General features: G+C 38.4%; 1 protein-coding gene across 4 annotated transcripts in view; it reads left to right on the forward strand.

Moving 5' to 3' along the window:
* The window catches only part of sntg2 (syntrophin, gamma 2), a 63,831-nt gene continuing 44,836 nt past the window's right edge, over positions 1-18,995 (forward strand). The window contains exons 1-8 of one of the 4 annotated variants that reach the window (XM_088433908.1): positions 193-274; positions 3,492-3,556; positions 8,315-8,452; positions 8,570-8,621; positions 8,732-8,789; positions 12,503-12,546; positions 14,497-14,538; positions 18,412-18,499. In XM_088433908.1, coding sequence (XP_088290034.1) covers positions 8,415-8,452; positions 8,570-8,621; positions 8,732-8,789; positions 12,503-12,546; positions 14,497-14,538; positions 18,412-18,499 — 322 coding nt within the window. In that variant the 5' untranslated portion in view covers positions 193-274; positions 3,492-3,556; positions 8,315-8,414. Of the gene's footprint in view, positions 275-3,491; positions 3,557-8,314; positions 8,453-8,564; positions 8,622-8,731; positions 8,790-12,502; positions 12,547-14,496; positions 14,539-18,411; positions 18,500-18,995 lie in introns of all 4 variants that reach the window. The other 3 variants (XM_088433905.1, XM_088433906.1, XM_088433907.1) reach the window with 3 other exon arrangements.

An 18,995-nucleotide genomic window follows, 5' to 3' on the forward strand; every position in this document is an offset into this window, starting at 1 on the left:
AGTGGCGCTGAACACAACAGAATTGTGGCTGGCTAGCGGCTGGCTTGGGAAGAGCACAGTGGAGCTGAATGCTATTCGTGCCCGGGATTTAGTCTATTATGTGGTTAAAGAAGGCGCAGCTTAGTGAAGCTGCCGGTCGGCCGGAGCAGACGTGACTTGAGAAGTCCGCTAAAGTGAGCAGGAGAAGCGGCTCTGGGAGATGAACGTGCACGGGCAGCCGCAGCATCCCCACCGTATCGAGCGACCCGCCAGCCTTTTGCTTCCCTGCACTTCTGTAAGTAAAACAATATTGGAGTGAGAGAACTCCATTTCACCTTAATTCCTCTCGGCGCGCATTGTCCCCCGGCTGGCAAACATAATGTATATACTGTATTAAAAAAAAAAAAAAAAAGCCTACTGACATCATCAGTCGCGAGATGATACATTTCTTTATTTTAATAATTCAGAACATATTCAATTAATTAGTAGGTTCGACCGCCTTTGTACTAACAACTAGGAAAGTAAGCTTATTTTATTTTTGCGATCTTTGATGTTCAGAATTTTTTTAAAACTTCAAATGACGCTCACAAGTAGTGTAGAACATTCACAGAGATCCGCATCTTATACAGTAGGAGCAAGTGCCGATTCCAAACACTTTCTTTGCTTTAAACGCATTCTCATAAACCTCAGCGGACTAAAATCTGTTCTCTGAGCTCACTTCACTTCATCAAGCGTTCTTTCCTTTCACAGCCCCTGATCAATACTCTAGGTGCAGCAAGTAGCCTATATATTCTGGGAATCTCAATCAAGAAGACTTCAAATCCACTGGCTCAATGCGTGAAAAATACTTATTTTTGTTCTCCTGTCAACCATCTCAAATGTAATATCCAGCGTCATCACCACAGGTTTGCCATACGGGGCCCACACCCACCAGAAAGCTGCAATGATTAAAAAAAAAAAAAAGTTAATTTTTAGAGATCAGTACTCCATTTTTTTTTTTTTTCCAGGGTCGATACTAATGCTGATCATCTTGGAGGCTGATAAATGATATTTAACGCTGATATTCATTTCAAGGAATCAAGTCATATTTATTACTTTAAAAGGGGAGAAATGTTTAATAATACAAACCCAACACTTCATTCACAGTCATGATTAATGATTAGGCTTTGTGGGGTGAGGGTGAGGACCCATGAAGCAGCAAGGCAAACATGTGAGGTGTGCTGGGAATACTGATTTAATATACAGATGAAAAACATGAACGAAGTTGAAGACTTCAAAATGTGACAAACCAAAAATCTAGAAATAAACTTCATTAAAAAAAAAATAAAAAAAAAACAACTATAAACTCTGCGCTGAAAGGAAACTGGAAACTAAATACACTCACATCTAACATGACAACACGAAACATGTGGACAGAAAACAATTGGAAGAGGGATCTGATTGGCCAACAAGGAAAGCAGTTAAATGCGGACAGGTGGATACAATCACACTGACGAGGGCAGACACCTGAGCACAAGTGTCGAACTCCTGTCCATGAGGGACAGTATCCTGCATGTTTTCGTACCTTCTCTCTCAAACACACCTGATTCAAATTATTTTTATCATTTTCAACCTCCAGCAGAGCTTGCTAATAAGCTAATCATTTGAATCAGGTGTGTTGGAGAGTGAAACCCGGAAAACATGCAGGATACTTGGCCCTCAAGGACTGGAATGACACTTATGCACCAGGAGAACAAAACATGAACTAGAACACATGAACAAAAGCCCACAAAAACCCAGAACAGAAAATGCTGAAACTAACCCGCAACAAAAACTAACAAAAGTCCACCGAAAATGCCATAAATTGCTTGGGACCTCTCAGTCAACACAGAAAACTTCTGGTGGCATACGTTCACCCACTCTCTCAAACACAGGCACGCATGCCTGCACTAGTGTATGATAACAGTTTTCTGTCATCATCCGCTCAATGGGCTTCACTGCAAACCACTAACTTAATTTTACCAAATTGCCAAATTTCTTCAGTCTCCTCAGAAAGTACAGTCTTTTTGATGATCTGTCGAATGTTGTGCGACCAGCTGGGTTCCTCGCTGATGGAGGTAGGAATTTGAAGACTTTCACCCTCTCCAACTCTGTCCCACTGATGAATAGTGCTGGTTTGTTCAGCTCCATCTGCTGCATTGGGTTGATGATCAGCTCTTTGTTCTAGTTAGCTGGGTATTAGCCCGCATGCTGCTCAGGTCATCGCTGGTTACTATCGTAGGTGTCACGCCGGCGTGATGCCGGGGGGTCGTGGACCCAGACGCAGGGAGGCTCTGAGGCAGGGGATGCAAGTTATAGTCCATTTTATTAAGTCAAGGGGAGGCAGGAACAAAGGCGGGAAAACAATGAAAAACCCCAGCAACTCAGGCGGTCTAGCGAAACAGAAAATAAACACGAACGGCAGGCTTGCATGGAGACAAAGGACGAGACAAGACAGACTTATATTCAACTGGGGACACGCGACTATGATCTGGCAAAGGCTGTAACTAAAACTGCTGGGTTTATATACACACACACACACACACACACACACGCACACACACACACACTAATGACAGCGGCGCAACAGCTGGGAAGGAAACAATAGGCAGGGGAAGAGGATTGGTGGACAGACGAGGGGCAGGTAAACGCAGACAGGTGGACCAAATCAAAACTAACGCAGGGTGACACGAGTTGGAACAGGAACTATGCAAACAGAACAGAACAGAACCCCTCAAAATAAACCCACCACCAAAAATCAACAGAACATGACAGTAGGTTAGCCAAGAAGGCGAGCGGAGATTCAAGACCATTTCTGGCTTGGCACTACAACTCCAAGAACAAGTGAATGTCACTTTGCCACACCTAAAATGACTGATGTGGGCGTATTCAAAGAAACTGTTCATGTAAATACCTTGTATATAGAAATACATTGTAAATATCATCTCACTTCACTTGCTAGCGGTACACACATATTGCAAAGCTACACGAGTATAAGGCATATGTAGGGCAGGCAGTTATAAATAAGAACTGATATCCACCACTGGAGTCATGCCAAGCATGATAATACCATCCAGTGGACATGATGGCGTATTACAGCCTAGGGTTAAACCCCTTAGCTGGCTTTGTTTTTCCTGTTACACTTACATTACGGTGCTGTGATTAAATTGCAGTGTTACTGTAAAACCTCAGACATGGTGTTAACTATAAGTGTAAATACTAAAACAGAAAAAATAATTAGTATGAGAGCAGACAGAAGTAGACCAGCACCTGACGAATGACGGACCAGAAACAAAAAAGTCAAGTGTCACCCTGTAGTGGTGGTGTAAGGCAAAAAGACACCTGTGGACTGATGGACCGATGATTACAATGTCATTTGGATTAAAAAAAAAAAAAAAAGACAGAAATGGGGCTGGCTTCTGCCAAATGTTGAACCAGCAACAAAATGTAAGTTGCCCACCTCTGTTTTTTGATATTTCTGTACTCCAAAACAGATGACGGTAAGGATCAGGATTCAGGCTTCTACTGAGCTTGCTGATAAGCAGATCATTTGAATCAGGTACTGTATGTTTGAGGATGGAAACTTCAAAAGCATGGAGGTTAGCGGTCCTCGAGAACAGACTTTGGACACACCTGCTGTATAGAGTATTAATAATAATTGGGTTCTTCATGGCCCTCCTTATCCCTGGGCTCTGCAGGGTCTGGTAGGAGCACAATGCCACTGATTGTACTGTACACTAGGAATTCAGATGGGAGTTTTAAATTGGCACAAAGCCTGATATCAAATTTTAAAGAAAAAAAAAGGAAACTTAATTGATCAACACTTCTCATACTGTGTTAGGGTCGCTTTCCAGAAATTCAACCACACACCAAGATGTCATGACAATAACAAAATTGACACGTAACAATGAACAATCAATTCTTGAACTGAGCTCAAGGGCATTATGAAATCAATTTAAAGCGACAATAGGTGGCAGTACAAGAGTCCCAACACATGGATGAAAAGTGTTTGTTTGTATTATGTTTAATTCTTATTCATTACAGGTTCATGAGCATACTCAGTCTGCTCGTGAGAGCAAATTGAACATCTAAATCGAAAAAAAAAATAATTGACTTGGCTTTCGCGTTAACATGACATGACAGATGAAAGAAAATCCCTTGCAGAGAACATTTTAAACTGGGTGCCCATTACTCTTCATCCACACATTGGGGGTTTCCATCAGGGTTTTAAGATGTCGATACCAATCATACCCACCATGGTGTGCTGATAGAGACTGCATGAATTTACTAGTTTAAAGCTGCAAATACTAATTCGTCCTGATTTGTTAAATCTGTTATTTTGTTTTAATTACCGTATATTTTGGACTATAAGCTGCTACTTTCTTCTAATGCATTGAACTCTGTGGCTCATTGTCCAGTGGGGCTTATCTGCTTTTTTTTTTCCTAGCCAACAGAGGGCGATCTTCAGGTAAATAAAGGCAGAAAGAAGAGTCCACATTCAAAGTATTGATTTAGAGTTCAAACTGCTATTTTACTCACCACTAGGGGCCACTCTACACTAGTAAATGCGGACAGGGATGTTACTGTTGTGTTGGTGCTGTATTCTAAAAATCTGATGCTCTTGTACCCAAACGTGCAAGTATGTTCTGTCTCTGTTGAAAAGTTGAAAAGAACGTTAATAAAACCAAAAATTAAAAAAATTCCATGAGCCATCTTTCAGCTTAAATAGCTGATGTTATAGCCTGCGGCTTATCGTCCGGTTGGCTTATAAGAGATAAAATTTGGTTTTCTGTTATATTTTTGATGGTGCTGCTTATACTCTGGTGCGACTTACAGTCCAAAATATGGTACTTTTCGTTCATTCAAGATTTTCATTAATTCAAGATTTAAAAAAAAACATTTGTAAAATTTCTGTTCTTTTATTTTTCCAAACGGTACTTTGCTCAAATTGGCACAACAATTTGAGATTTTTAATTGTTTGCTGTTGCGGCAAATGGTGAGAATACATGATGATTGAGAACATTTGGCCTATTAAACTGATTGATCAATGTTGATCAGAGGTCACCAAAAGCAATTTTTCATGAAAATCGTCCAATTAGGAATGTTGACCTATCAATCGAACCACCTCTACTATAAAGAAATCTTGATCGTATTTGGGGTTTGTAGTTAGTCTTGGTTTGCACTTAGTCGTAATCTTTATAATGATAACCAAGGTTTTGGTCGCAGTCAGCGTTTTTCATGATTTATCAAGCACCAATCATGACGCATTTAAAAACAGCTAAAGTAGCAGTTTCCAAAAGAATGACGGCAAGAACACTAAACTCACTCATCATTACAGATGGAATTAATGTGATACAATTTATCAGACGATCATACCCATTCTCATTCCTTTCAAAATAAGAAGTGACATGCATGTCATCCAGAATTACCAAACCTTATGGTCACACGCCTGAGGTCGTCTCTTGGGAGGGACAGCGGAAGGATTATTACATCTCAGTAGTGTCAACACTAATGTTTTTTTAGGTCAAACAAAAATTATTTTAGATAGTTTTCTTGACCAATATGAATAATTGGAAAGGACGCAAGCTCACTTATAATTCCTAAATGTAATAGTTTGAGGAAAATGGAACATTAAGCTACTTTCTATTCTGAAATATTACAATTTCCTGCTATAAGCAGTAGCAAAAGCTCTATACAAAAACTATGACCTAATAACCCTGAGTCAGGAGCTCCATATGCTGTACCTGAAACAGGTTTGAATTCTGCAGATACATGTGCTATTCATTGGTAAAATAAGTCTATACTGCCGTACATCATGTTGATTTAATCTTGTTATAGTTTCTTGAAATAAATAAGTACTGTATCAGCATGTACTTTGTAAACTATTGACAGGAACCTTGAGAGATGAGAACTTAACCAAATGGAAGATTCCTATTTTAATCTTTTAATTAGTCCCTTCAGGAAGATCAAAGTTACAACCATAAACAACTGAGTGCAAAACAAGTGACTAATTAAGGCCACATTTTGATGCTTTTTTATTATTTAAATGTCAAGAGATTGTGTCATAAATCCTGATTAAGGTTTCAAGATCAATGTGTACTGATTTTCTCAAGAATGTTGTTAAGCAAATAAGAAAACAGCTCCTCTCCATTATTATTATTACCCAGGGTGTTTCATTAACTTTTTTTTCAGGTCCATAACAAGAAATAGAAATGTATGCAAGTTAATGTTCCCTTTATTTGCCATTAAAAGAGAGAGGAAAAAAAGTCTCACCAATCCCCTTTTATAGCTGATAAGGTATTGGTGTGGATATATAGTTTGTCACCTTGGAGCGCAAACAAACACTAAAAGCAATGGTTCTGCATCTAATTCTGCTTTGGAACAAAACAGCACCAAAAAGCATAATTTCTATTACCTTGTGTAGACTGAAATCACTGTGCCTCCATCTGATCCAGCAAACTTACACTTGGTTTTGACTTGTAACCAAATTTGTACATGAGCCAGTCCACTGCAGCTAATCTACCAAATGCACAAACTCACCAAACTAGATTTGCAACCTAAACACAGTAGTAGACTCTGGACCAACATAACGAATCCCCCAATAATTACGACGAACGCACAAGCAAAAGATTTATGTTCCAAGCCGTGCCAACAGATTTTTACAACTACATTACAGTAGAACTCATCCAAAACAAAATCATATTTGCATCCAGAAAATTTTCACAACAAGGGACTTTTCACAATAGCAAATCTATGTCTCGGACGTAAACATAAAAAACGTGTTGTGCACTCGACAATCTGACTGAAGTTAAAAACAAAACAATATTTAAAAAGAGAAAAAAGAAAGAAATTGCCAAATCTACAATAAGCATTCATTTTCATTTTCATACTTACATCAATTTCTTGTATAGTGTCTTTCACTTTAATTTATCCATCTTTCATTTTTATTACTTCTTCAAGTGTTGGCTTGGTTTATCCTCAGCGCGACTGCACGCATCAAAATGACTTTATTTCGGCAACCACGCCTCTCCGCGCAGAGTCCAAATCTTGCGCCACATGTATCTTCCGCAATTTTTTTTTTTTTATGAACTGACAACATGGCGGATGAACTATTGCTTATAGAAAATTGCCGATAAAAACACTGCGATGATTCGTCTGAAAAGGAATACCACGATATAAATCCCATAAACAACACCTGGCGAGCACCACGTCGGGAAGAGATGCAAAGTCTGTTTAGATCGTTTGAAACGAATAGGATTCGGAAACGACAAGGATTAGGAAAATTTCCACCTACTTTAGCCATGTTTCGGCATAGCGACGCGAGAAGGTGCGGGACGTGGGAGAGGTGGAACCAATAAAAGTGCAGGACTGAGAGCGGTGAGACTCGAATAATGAAGATTACATTTCCAAACTGTGGTGGGAGGAGATGGCACAAAAAATAATACAAAGTACAAAAAACCCGGACAAGCTCACATGGAAACGCTGGAACTTACATACAAGCCGAACTAATTAGGAGACGCGAGACATCTTGGAATCAACAAGAGGCGGGGAAAAACTGACTGGCTGAGACTATAGGCTGGAACACACTAAACACAGAACTTTTCACTGAAACTACACAAACTTAAACCCACAACAAAAGAGACAGAATGTGACAAATTTCACTAAAATCAAAATTGGCTTGGTTAAACCCACCAAGAAATTTGGCACAGGGTAACCTCCAAAAAGAATATACTGTATTTTGAAAACTGTAAAAAAGATATATTATGCATTATTTTATATTACCACTTTTGTTTGAATCTTACTGTATCTAATTCTTATGGACAATCTTGTGAGACAACTCATCTTGTGGGAATCGTGTCTCATCCAATTATTGTTATGTAGTGTTGTTATCTTACACCTTGTGATTTTTTTTTTCTGTCCAACCCTTGATCTTTACATCAAATGCAGTTCACATGAAAGCATTCAAAGAAGACAGTAGGGAGCTGAAATTGAAATGATGGTGACAAGTCAAAGTTCAAACTTGCATTGCCACTGCGTTAGCACACTACGAGGAGTGTCCCTTGGCAAAAATACTTGAAGAATGATTCGGATGAAAATGATTCAGAAATGGTCAAAAGACTGCACAATGGTTACGTTCCAGTAGCCAATGACTGCTGTCATTTATCTGGCAATTTTAACTGTGTTGTTCACCCATTGGTAAAACCAAATTATCCAAAGCTAGACATATGACCACTCACCCATTGAGAATAAAGGCTCATACGTTCATTGTGCATATAATTGCTCGACAAAAATTGAATGCAGTTCTCAATTCCAACAGTTGAAATCTGGAATTGCTTTGCTATACAATGAGGAGACCAACAATTCCTATGACGTCTGCCTGAAACTAACCAAAGAGGAATTAACCATACAGAAGCTGGATGTGGTTTGCACAAGAGGGAGCAAATCCCAAGCAAATGTAAGTGCCCCTGGGGCCTCAAATATATTATGATGGCGCGTTGCACAACTCCATACCACTTGTCACATTCACAATATCGTTTTGCCAATAAAAAAACTCACATTTTCTAAAGCACAGAACTGTAGTACTTCGGAGACAAGAAACTGGCGGTCTGGGCTTGAGCATCAAAGTAAGCAGATCCATTTTGATTATAAAACATTGAAGTAGGAATGAAAAGTGCTTTGTCTCGTAAAGGTGACTGTCTGAGGTTGACAATTTCATCTGTCTCTTGATTTTCAGGGGGGTGCTGAGAATAATGTGCCTGTGGTTATTTCCAAGATTTTTAAAGATCAAGTAGGTAAGAATGTAGTTTATACCATTTGAAAGTTCACTGCTAAAAGTCTTTGATCAAGTTGACAAGAAATGTTCACACTAGAGAATGAAAGTTGCCTTTGGATGAACTTTCACTCATAAATTCTTTCCAAATATATTGCACAGGTGAGTACTGGCATACAGTGTGCATGAAAATAGAAGAAATATAAACCTGTAAATTGTATACTCTAAAATCAGTTGTGCTACAAAAAAAAAAAAAACAATTGCGTATCAAATAACGCAAACCCCACTTCGTTTGTTTTAAACGAAACAACACCCCAAATGGGTCTTTTTTTTTTTTAACACAACCTCAAAAATTCGATTGCTTTGAATAAAGCGACTCAGAAATTTATGTTAAAGTGACCATACTAGATGTACAAAAAGACAAATAAATAGAAACATACGTACCTACATACTGAATATACATGTGTACATACATACTTATATGCATACATAAGACACACAGACATACTTAAATACATATGTACATAATAAATACATATGTACATAATACATACATACATACATAATATATACATACATACATAATATATACATACATACATAATATATACATACATACATACATACATACATACATACATACATACATATATACATGCATAATACATACATATATACATACATTATACATAATACATACATATATACATACATAATACATACATATATACATACATAATACATACATATATACATAATACATACATATATACATTATACATACATATATACATTATACATACATATATACATTATACACACACACACACACACACATACATACATACATTTTGCAGATGAACCACCAAATGACATTTTAAAGTCAAGTCATTGTCACGTTTGGGCATGGCGACTTGAGGCAGTGTGGGATGCGGGAAAGGCGGAACCAATAAAAAGCAGGGCTGACTGGGGTGAGGCTCAAGAGAGGGTGATTTAAAAACAACAAAGGGTGGGTTGAAAGAATGGAAAAAATACAAAGTACAAACAAAAACGCTAAACTGAAGCTTACTGGGGGCGACAAGGAACGGGAGGCAGCACGGGAAGGATGGGATCAGGGCAACGCGAGGCAAGATGGCGAGGAGAAGACCCGACAAGGGATGAGGCAAAACACTGGGGCTTAAATACTAACAGAACTAATGAAAACGCGAGACACCTGGGAACAACAAGGGGCGGGGTAGCTGACTGGAGGACACACACGGGCGACAGGTGAGGTTGATTACAGTAATGACACGCGGGGGAAAACACAGTGAACCTATAACTTAAACTAAACAACCCAAAACCCACAACAAAACACAGACAGATCATGACAGTCATTAAGAACAAGGGAGAGTGATGTCAGGTTACATTAGATTGCACATTAGATTAATTTGCAATTGCACATAGCATAGTTGTTCATTCATTGTGTATCTATACACTTACACTTCACACTTAAGCCTTCAGTGATTGGAACCCTCATGCGCACACATGCGCCATGTACAAACACTTTATTTCAGAGCATTTAAACATCAACAAACCCGCATCTGCAATTATAACGTGCCGTAACTTAGAATAAGTAATAATAATTTCAAATTATTTGTACACAAAGTTTTATGAAGTCCACCAAGAGCAGGCGAGCTTTCACAAGTTTGTACGTTAAATTACAAATGGCAATTTAATATAAGTGTCACGTCTGGGCATGGTAAGTTGGGAGGAGGAAGGACCCCAAAATGCAGGAAAACTGAAAAATATGTGGCTCAAAAAAGGAAGTTTTTACAGGGAAATGAACCGGCAGGAATACTACTTGATACTACTTGGAAGCATGGAAGTGCTAACAGCCTAATTTGGTAGCAATCATGCATACATGCACCCAGGAGTATGGTAACTAATATGTGGTTTTTTTTTGGGGGGGGGGGGGGGGGGGGGGGGGGGGGGGGTTAGCGACGATGACAGGAGTGAGCGACAGTCTGACAATTGGCTGATGGAGCGATGGAACGAATATTACAATTTAAGTCAAAATGGTGATGATGTTAGAAGCGGACACCAACGACTGACGGATTAGTAAAAAAATAGAAAATTAGAATGCCCACATCTGTACATGCATGCAAACATACATACATACATATGTCACCAGCATGTTATACATATATACATACATACATACATACATACATACATTCATTGCATCATACATAATAATGTTAAACAAATTTAATTCAATGGAATACAGAAATGGACAAGACTAAAGTGATAGTATTGATCTGACACAGTCCAAAATTAATTATCGCTGCCATACATTACATTAGTTTTGTCCTCAGTTTTTACAATTTAAATAGATTGAACAATTATATAACAATTGAATTACTGCCCCTAAAACTAACCATCCGTAATATGTTATCTAAATTGCAGAAGATTTACAGCAATGTCTCCTAAAGACATTTCTAACAACTGCATAAAATGTTATGTCTTTTACATACGTACATTGCCTGTACAGTTTATAAATGTGCAATGACGGTGACTAGGAGTGTAACAAAGGAAAAAAATCGCAAAAACATATTTTGAGATAAAAAAATGTGAGTGCGTTGATTTGAACCGAATCAAGTTGTTCAACTTTGAAATATATCAAGATACATAATGAATCGCCTTTTATCGAATATGCAGTTCAATTCTTAGAAGGATAGGTTGTGTTTGCAGTGCTGACAGGTTCATTCAAATGCATATGAAATAACAAAAAAAAAGTCATTGAATCTTGCCTTACCTAATGATATCAAATACAGTACTAATCCCAGAGACAAACTGAACTGAATCTTTCCGCTTTCTAATTGAACCGTTACTGAATCATCTTGTGTATCAAAAACCATAATGAATCCTCTTCTGTGGAAATGTGCACTCCATTTTCCCCTGCAAACTATTGATTCTGAATACCAACAAATCAGAAGCGACCCGGTATCCTGAAACCAACTCAGGGCCATAGTATGCTTACCTGAGATTTGCCTACAAAGTAAATGAGACATTTATCACTCTAAGCTACCTCTGTTGTTGTTTTGGATGGTCTCTTTTTACCTATTTATGTATGTGGTGTATTTTGAGTTGGAACGATACCCATAGTCTTGTCATGCAGTGCATGATGGGTAACCCCGACCCCGTGTTGTGTTGCACCGCCTTTTGGTTTTTAATTACGTGTTATGGCTACTAAAGAGTTAACACTATGTTGTAATCCGGAGTATCATTGTTATATTAAGCAGCAAAGAAAAGTGAAAGATAAAACAATGTATTTAACATTTTATTTATGTATGTATTTATTGATAGGTCACTCAAACCGTTCATACAGATTCAGACTTTCTGTGCAAAGTGGTGTGTTTTTCCTGTGAGCTTTTTCAGTAGCTACATATACTGTACTGTATTGTCTTCGGAATGGATTATTTCAGCAAAATATCATTACTTTTTCATGGTTTTACGAGACATTAAAAAAAAAAAAACAACAACAACACGCTTTTTACTGTTACCCTATGTGTCTTAAAAATGTTTTCTGATTATCAGGTTGCAGGCTTCAGTCATTTTTTAACAAGTTAGATACTACTTAGGCTGAGTAATGCTGACACGCTGATTGCTATTCCCACTTCACTAGGGCATATCAAATAAATAAGCATTTTGGAATGTTTTCATTAACCTCTAATGCTTGTCTGTTGATGAGTGCAGCCGATCAGACAGGGAAGCTGTTCATTGGTGATGCTGTGGTGGAGGTGAGTGCATCATTGTAAATAGCTTATCTTAAGGGGTCAAAACTACAGTAAGGTTTTATTGTTTTAATATTTGAAAAGTTTCAATTTGGAAATGATCTTTTTTTTTTTTATAATTCAACTCAAATGCAAATAACCAGCTAATACCAGCATACGGTATTATAATATTGCTTTATATGGATTTATTTTTCATCATGTTTTCAATCATAAAGCTCTTGAGTAAAAACAATTTACTTAGTCTACTTTTTGGACTATAAGCTGCACAAGCATATGAGATGCAAATTCAGCAAAAAAAAAAAAAAAAAAAAAAAAAAAAAAGATAACCCGCCGGTCGCAACATCGGATATCAAAGCAGAAAGCTGGTATACAGTGTATGGAAGTTTATTTATTTATTTATTTATTTTAAACTTTTATTAATCGCCTGCTTACAGCAACATCATGTCTTCATTAGAATGCCTGCATGTTTAGCACCATCATATTTATAGAAAATGGATGGATGGGTATTTTCACCATAACAATGACAGAATACTTCAGAGTTAATTAGTTGTTCAAATTCAAAATCAATTCACCAAATACTGTAGGTGCTTCTTCTGTCTCCCTTTATTTAGTTGATTATTTTTGAGAACACATAAACACATTGCCCATAATTCATATATACAATTATACATATATACAATTATATTTATCAAATTTACACATTACAAACTTCATTAGAAGATCATATTCGATTTATACATATGTTTATACAATGACAAGTTATACTAGTGTTTTAAATCTCTTTTTCAGCACAGCTCATTGATTTACAACTTTTCAGTTCTACTGAAAAATTGTTCCATAAATGACACCTTGATACATTTGCTTTACTCGTGGATTGTGTCCTTGTGGCTAGCAAAAAAAACCAAAAAACACACCGAATTGTAAGCTGCAGAGCTCAAATCATAAGAAAAAAGTTGTGGCTTATTGGTATTTTTCAAGTTTTCAACCCTCATTAATAGCTAAAAATGAGGGAACACTGTATATATATATATATATATATATATATATATATATATATATATATATATATATATATATATATATATATATATATATATATATATATATATATATATATATATAAAATTTGGGAGATATAAGCCTGATATTGTGAAAGTATATCACACACAGTATTTATTAAAAAGAGTAATATCTTCTAACAATTGTTTGATCCGGTTGGTTACAAGAAAGATTCTTTGCAAATCACAGCATAAAACCTCCTGTTCTTGTGTTGGCATCTTTGTGTGCTCAGCGTTGCGCACACGGTATGAATGTGCCCACAAAGCCAAGCCAATCAGAGCTAGAAAAAGTACACTGATAGCTGTTTGCTCTCAAATTTGCTCCTTTATTACATTCACCCGGAAAAAGCAAATGAGATCGCATCACACCGACTTGGGCAGGAGGAGGTTGACTTATACCACCTAAGCACAAAAACAATCAAGGTAGTTCTATCACATGAGGTAATATTCATCACAATAACACGACAGTTTATTATTATAATAATGCCGCCCGAACATTGTTTCCACCTTCTTCCGCCCAAGTCTGTGTGATGTGATCTCGGTTGCTTTTTGTTGCTTTTTCCACTGTCATGGGTAATTTTCATAAACAACTTTTTCTGTGCTTGTTTACATTAGCACATCTTAGAATCTGCACTTTTTCACTTAAATACAACTCTTAAATCAGTACTACATTTACTAATCTTTTTTAGCCAAGTAATTGGACAGTGAAATGACTTTTGTCACTTAATGATCAACAGTAACAATGAAGAGATTAATCTTGAGAATTTAATTGCTTATGCTTTCGTCGTTATATTGTTATATAGGACTGGTATGTCTATTGCTTGATTGACCCACTAAGAAATAGGTAGTTGCAATATTGCCATAGTGAAGTATCTTTGCATTCTCTCTTTTTCTTTAGGTCAATGGCATAAACGTGGAGCATTGCTCTCATGAGCAGGTTGTGAGTATATATATATATATATATATATATATAAATATATATTTTTATAAATATATATTTTAAAAAACAACAAGATTTCAGTAGTTATAAAACCTGATGTTCGCCTCAACAATCTGAGTTTAATAGAAGTAGATTGGCTGTGACATACATGGAATGTGTACATGATGTTACAACCATAAATACCGTAATTCCCCAAATATAAGACACACTTGTGTACAAAATGCACCCTTAATTTGGGGGTCAAATTGTGGTGTTTTCTACGTTATCTTGTATAACACTTTGACAACAATGTAAAAACTGAATAAATCTCATCTTTTGTAAACGCTTCATATTTTCTTGCGTTCATATCCTTAAGTTAAATATTTGTTGCGCATTGAGCGTATTTCAGATTTCCCACATTGTGAGTGGTCAGTGCACGCCTCACCACTGTAATTTTGAATAAGCTCAAAGCTGTTGTTTTTCCTTTTCCTTGCGACAGTTCGAGTTGATTTTACAATAAATACCCGACATTGAGCAGCATCCGTGTTTCACCAAGTTTATGATTGTGTGTTATGCCAAAAGGCCGCAATTGAAAAAGTCAAATGGATTCCGTGTTCCGTGTTCCGTGTTCTCTTAAAGGGACAACATGTAAGATTTAGACTGTTTTTTATTACGGACAGGAGTAGGTGCCACATTACCATTGTCCGTAACTGTAAAAGACATGGCAGCCTCCGGAGGAGTGCCAACCCCATAAAATATAATTTAATGATAACTAGACGTACGATTATGTTTAAAACATACTGTTGGTCGTTAAGAACACATTTAACATTTACAAGTTTTGGAAAATGTATAATCATTTAATTGATTCCTTTATAATGAAAAATGGTCTAAGTCGTGTCTCCCTTTAACAGGTGCACTTAATTGAATCAGCTGGAAATATTATAACTTTGACATGATCCTCTCCTTTTTAGTAATATTCCTGCGTGCGAAAGAGGATGGACTTGGACGTTGGTTAAGTCTGTCTGCTTCTTTTATTGAGAATAATGCCATAATAACTTAATCTAGTACGAGCTGCTGTTAGCTGCAACAGGCACTTAATGCTAACAGCTAACCGACGTCCTTCCCTTCCTGTGGTCTAGCTCGTCCCATTACAGTAATGAACTTCAGTACGAAGATGTAAGTGATTGACTTGGTCATTGTGTTGTTTGCGTGCCCTTGATTACATGGCTTCAACACCTCGCTTAACTGACAATGGACAGGCACTTGAACAAGATCCAATCAAGTTTGCTATGCTGACCAAATGGACCTATCACAATCAGGGATGGAACTACTCTCCCTTTTAAAAAGACTGCCTGTACTGGAATGTGTGCCCTGACGAAGGACTGCATTAGAGCTGGTGGCTGTCTGATCCTGAGGTGCAAGCGGCAGAGGCCTTGCTATTCCTTGGCCTGACAGCGGTGCATTAAGGGCCTGTGAACGCGAGTGGCAGAGGCTCGAGCTTCTGCCACAAATTAATGCGTTCTTTTGGCCAGTGCACCCTTTTTGCCCCACACTTCTCAGTGGGCTGGCTGCTGTGTCCCTTTTTTGTTCCCCTACATGACCCCGGTGTGTGACCCCTGATCTGGAATGGTGGCTAGGGACTCATGGGAGCTTAGTGGACTGTCAATTGCATGTTCTAACAGTCATCTGTTTTAGTCTGGACTTAACTTTTTATGACTTTCACTTGTGTTTTATGTGTGACTTTTTACCTTTTAGGATTGGTCGCATTGGCAACCAACCAATGGACTCTGTCTTGGATTCTTATGTGTGGTTATTCAAGTGCTGCACTCCCTCAAGATTAAAAAGGACCAAAGGGGTGTCGTGAAGGGTAGTTTTGCAGCTTTGCTGCCACTCCACCTCCTTTTGACAAATACTGTATGTTTCATATTTCTGTTGTGGGTTTTCTGTTTTGGTGGTTCCTTTGTATCTTCAAGTTGTGTTTTTTTTTTTTTTTGTACCATACAATGAAATTCTTATTCCGTTCATGTTCCCAGCAGCAGACTACATTGAGCAGTCAATAAAATAGCAATAAATAGCGACAAACAACAAAGAGAGAAAATGCTACTAATAATGTAGTGCAGAATATCATGCAGTGCAAAAAAAAAAAAAAAATAGTGCCAAATATTGTTTATGCGTCAGTAGGAGGAAGATTAGTTTGTGAGGGACTTGTTGAAAATCTGGATGGCTTGCAGGTAGAAGCTGTTTGCCAGTGGCAATCCTGGCCCTCAGGCTCCTGTAGCATCTGCCTGATGGCAGCATTTCAAACAGGTCGTTTTAGGGGTGTGTTCTGTCCTTGATGATTTAGCGTGTTCTCCGCAGAACCCTGGTGTGGTAAATTGGAACTTCTTGATGATCTGTCGAGTGTTGTGGGACCAAGTGAGATCGTCACTGCAGTAGGTGCCGAGAAATTTGAAGGCTTTTACCCTCTCCACCTCAGTCCCGTCAATGAATAGCGGTTTGTGCGGCTCCACCTGCCGCCTTGGGTCTATGATCAGTTTTTTGGTTTTGTCCGTGTTCAGGTGGAGGTTGTTGCTGGTCTGCCACCTCTTTCCTGTATGCTGTCTTAGCCCCACCAGTGATCAGTCCGATGGCTGTAGTGTAGTCTGCATACTTAATTATGTTGGTGTTGTTTTGGGAGGCAACACAGTCATAGGTGAAGAGTGTGTAAAGCCGGGGGCTCAGCACACAGCCGTATCTTGTTCCTATTTGGTTTCCCTTGCGCCTGCCTTCCTTGCGTGATTTGTTCCACCTGTTGCCTGTGTCTTCCAGCCCCGTGTGTCAGCCAATCAGCGTTCCCCACCTCTCATTCTGTCCAGCTGTTTTGTATTTGCCTTATTATTGTCCTGTCTATTTTAGTCCCAGCAAGTTACAGTTGGTTGTTGGATCATTGTCCTAAGTCGCATATCAGCCTCACCTCTCGTCTAGTCCTTTGTCCCCTTGCCAGCCCGTCCCGTTGTTTTTTTCTGTTTCGCCAGCCCGCCCCGTTGTTTTTTCTGTTTCGCCAGCCCGCCTGTGTTTTGGGAATTTTCGCCATCATGTTTTTCCCCACTTCTGTTCTTGCCTGCCATTTTGAATATTAAATATGGATTAGCGCTCGCACTCACTGCCTCAGAGCCTTCCTGTATTTGGGTCCTCTACTGTACCTCTGCAGGCACGTCAGCCATTCTCCCTGCCACGCCGCACTATGACAATACTGGTATATAATGTCGCATAATAATGCACATATGTGCGTCAAAACTCGGCTTATGTGGTCGACAACAGATCAATCTTTCTCGAATGGTGTAGAATAACAAAAATATCATTTTTAAATGACCGTTTATAGGACACAGCCATACTTTTGGCCTTCATTTTTGGGAAAAAGAGTGTGTCTTATGTTTGGGGAAGAACGGTAATTGTTTTTTCTTACATCTCTCTGGCACAATATGGACAATAGCAGATCTATGATTTTGCCTTTACACCCCACAATGGATTCGAAATAGCTCAGTCAGTTAATTACCCTTTAAGCTTTCAGTTTTAATTGAAATATTTCAGCAAAATTCTTAAAAGATTAATTTTACAGATATGGCTCCGTCCCATTACTTAAATGAGACATTGCTGTTTGAAGTTTATATCAGGCATTGAAATGGCATTAGGCGGCTGCTCGGCTGCAGATATCAATTTAAGATGCAGGGATTCATCAAACGACGTGCGGAGAAATGATTAGGCTGAAAAATAGCAATGACATGAATCTATAAGCAGGTGAGCAAAACCCATTGACATAATAGTAGGATACATTCTTAAAGGGTTGGTATCTCTTTTATATTTGTGAAATTATTATATATCGTCTTTTTTATGTTTCTCTGTTACTCCTGTCAGGTTCACCTCTTGCGCACCGCCGGAGAGGAAGTCATCATCACAGTCCGATATTTGCGAGAAGTTCCATCCTTTCTCAAACTGCCTCTAGGTAAGGTTCCTGAATTGTTTACGCTTACAAATGTTACAATAATACGGCTCGGTGGCGCAGTGGTAAGCATGTCCGCCTAACAGTTCATGTATTTGCGTTCAAATCCACCTAAATCCGGCTTTCCTATGTGGAGTTTGCATGTTCTCCTGCACTCCAAAACTTGCATAACAGGTGTATTGGACACACTAAATTGTCTTGAGGTGTGGTTGGGTACGTGAATGGTTGTTTGTCGCATGTTCTCCACAAGCCCGCGTTGGTTCTGTCTGAGCACTCTGGCTTCCACCCACATTCAAAAAATATGCATGGCAGGTGTATCAGATGCTGAAGTATGTCCTTAGGTGTGATTGGGAGCGATATGGTCCTGTCCCTTTACTAGTACCATACAATGGTATATTCGAATGGCAAATTCAACTTTGCTAATGGTTGTCCGTCACTGTGTGCCCTGCGATTGACTGGCAAGCACTCCAGGGTTTCATCCGCCTACTGCTGAAGTCAG

Source organism: Hippichthys cyanospilos, chromosome 14 (genome assembly GCF_059441005.1).
Source record: "Hippichthys cyanospilos isolate Australia breed blue-spotted pipefish chromosome 14, RoL_Hcya_1.0, whole genome shotgun sequence".
NCBI classification, from domain to species: Eukaryota; Metazoa; Chordata; class Actinopteri; order Syngnathiformes; family Syngnathidae; genus Hippichthys; species Hippichthys cyanospilos.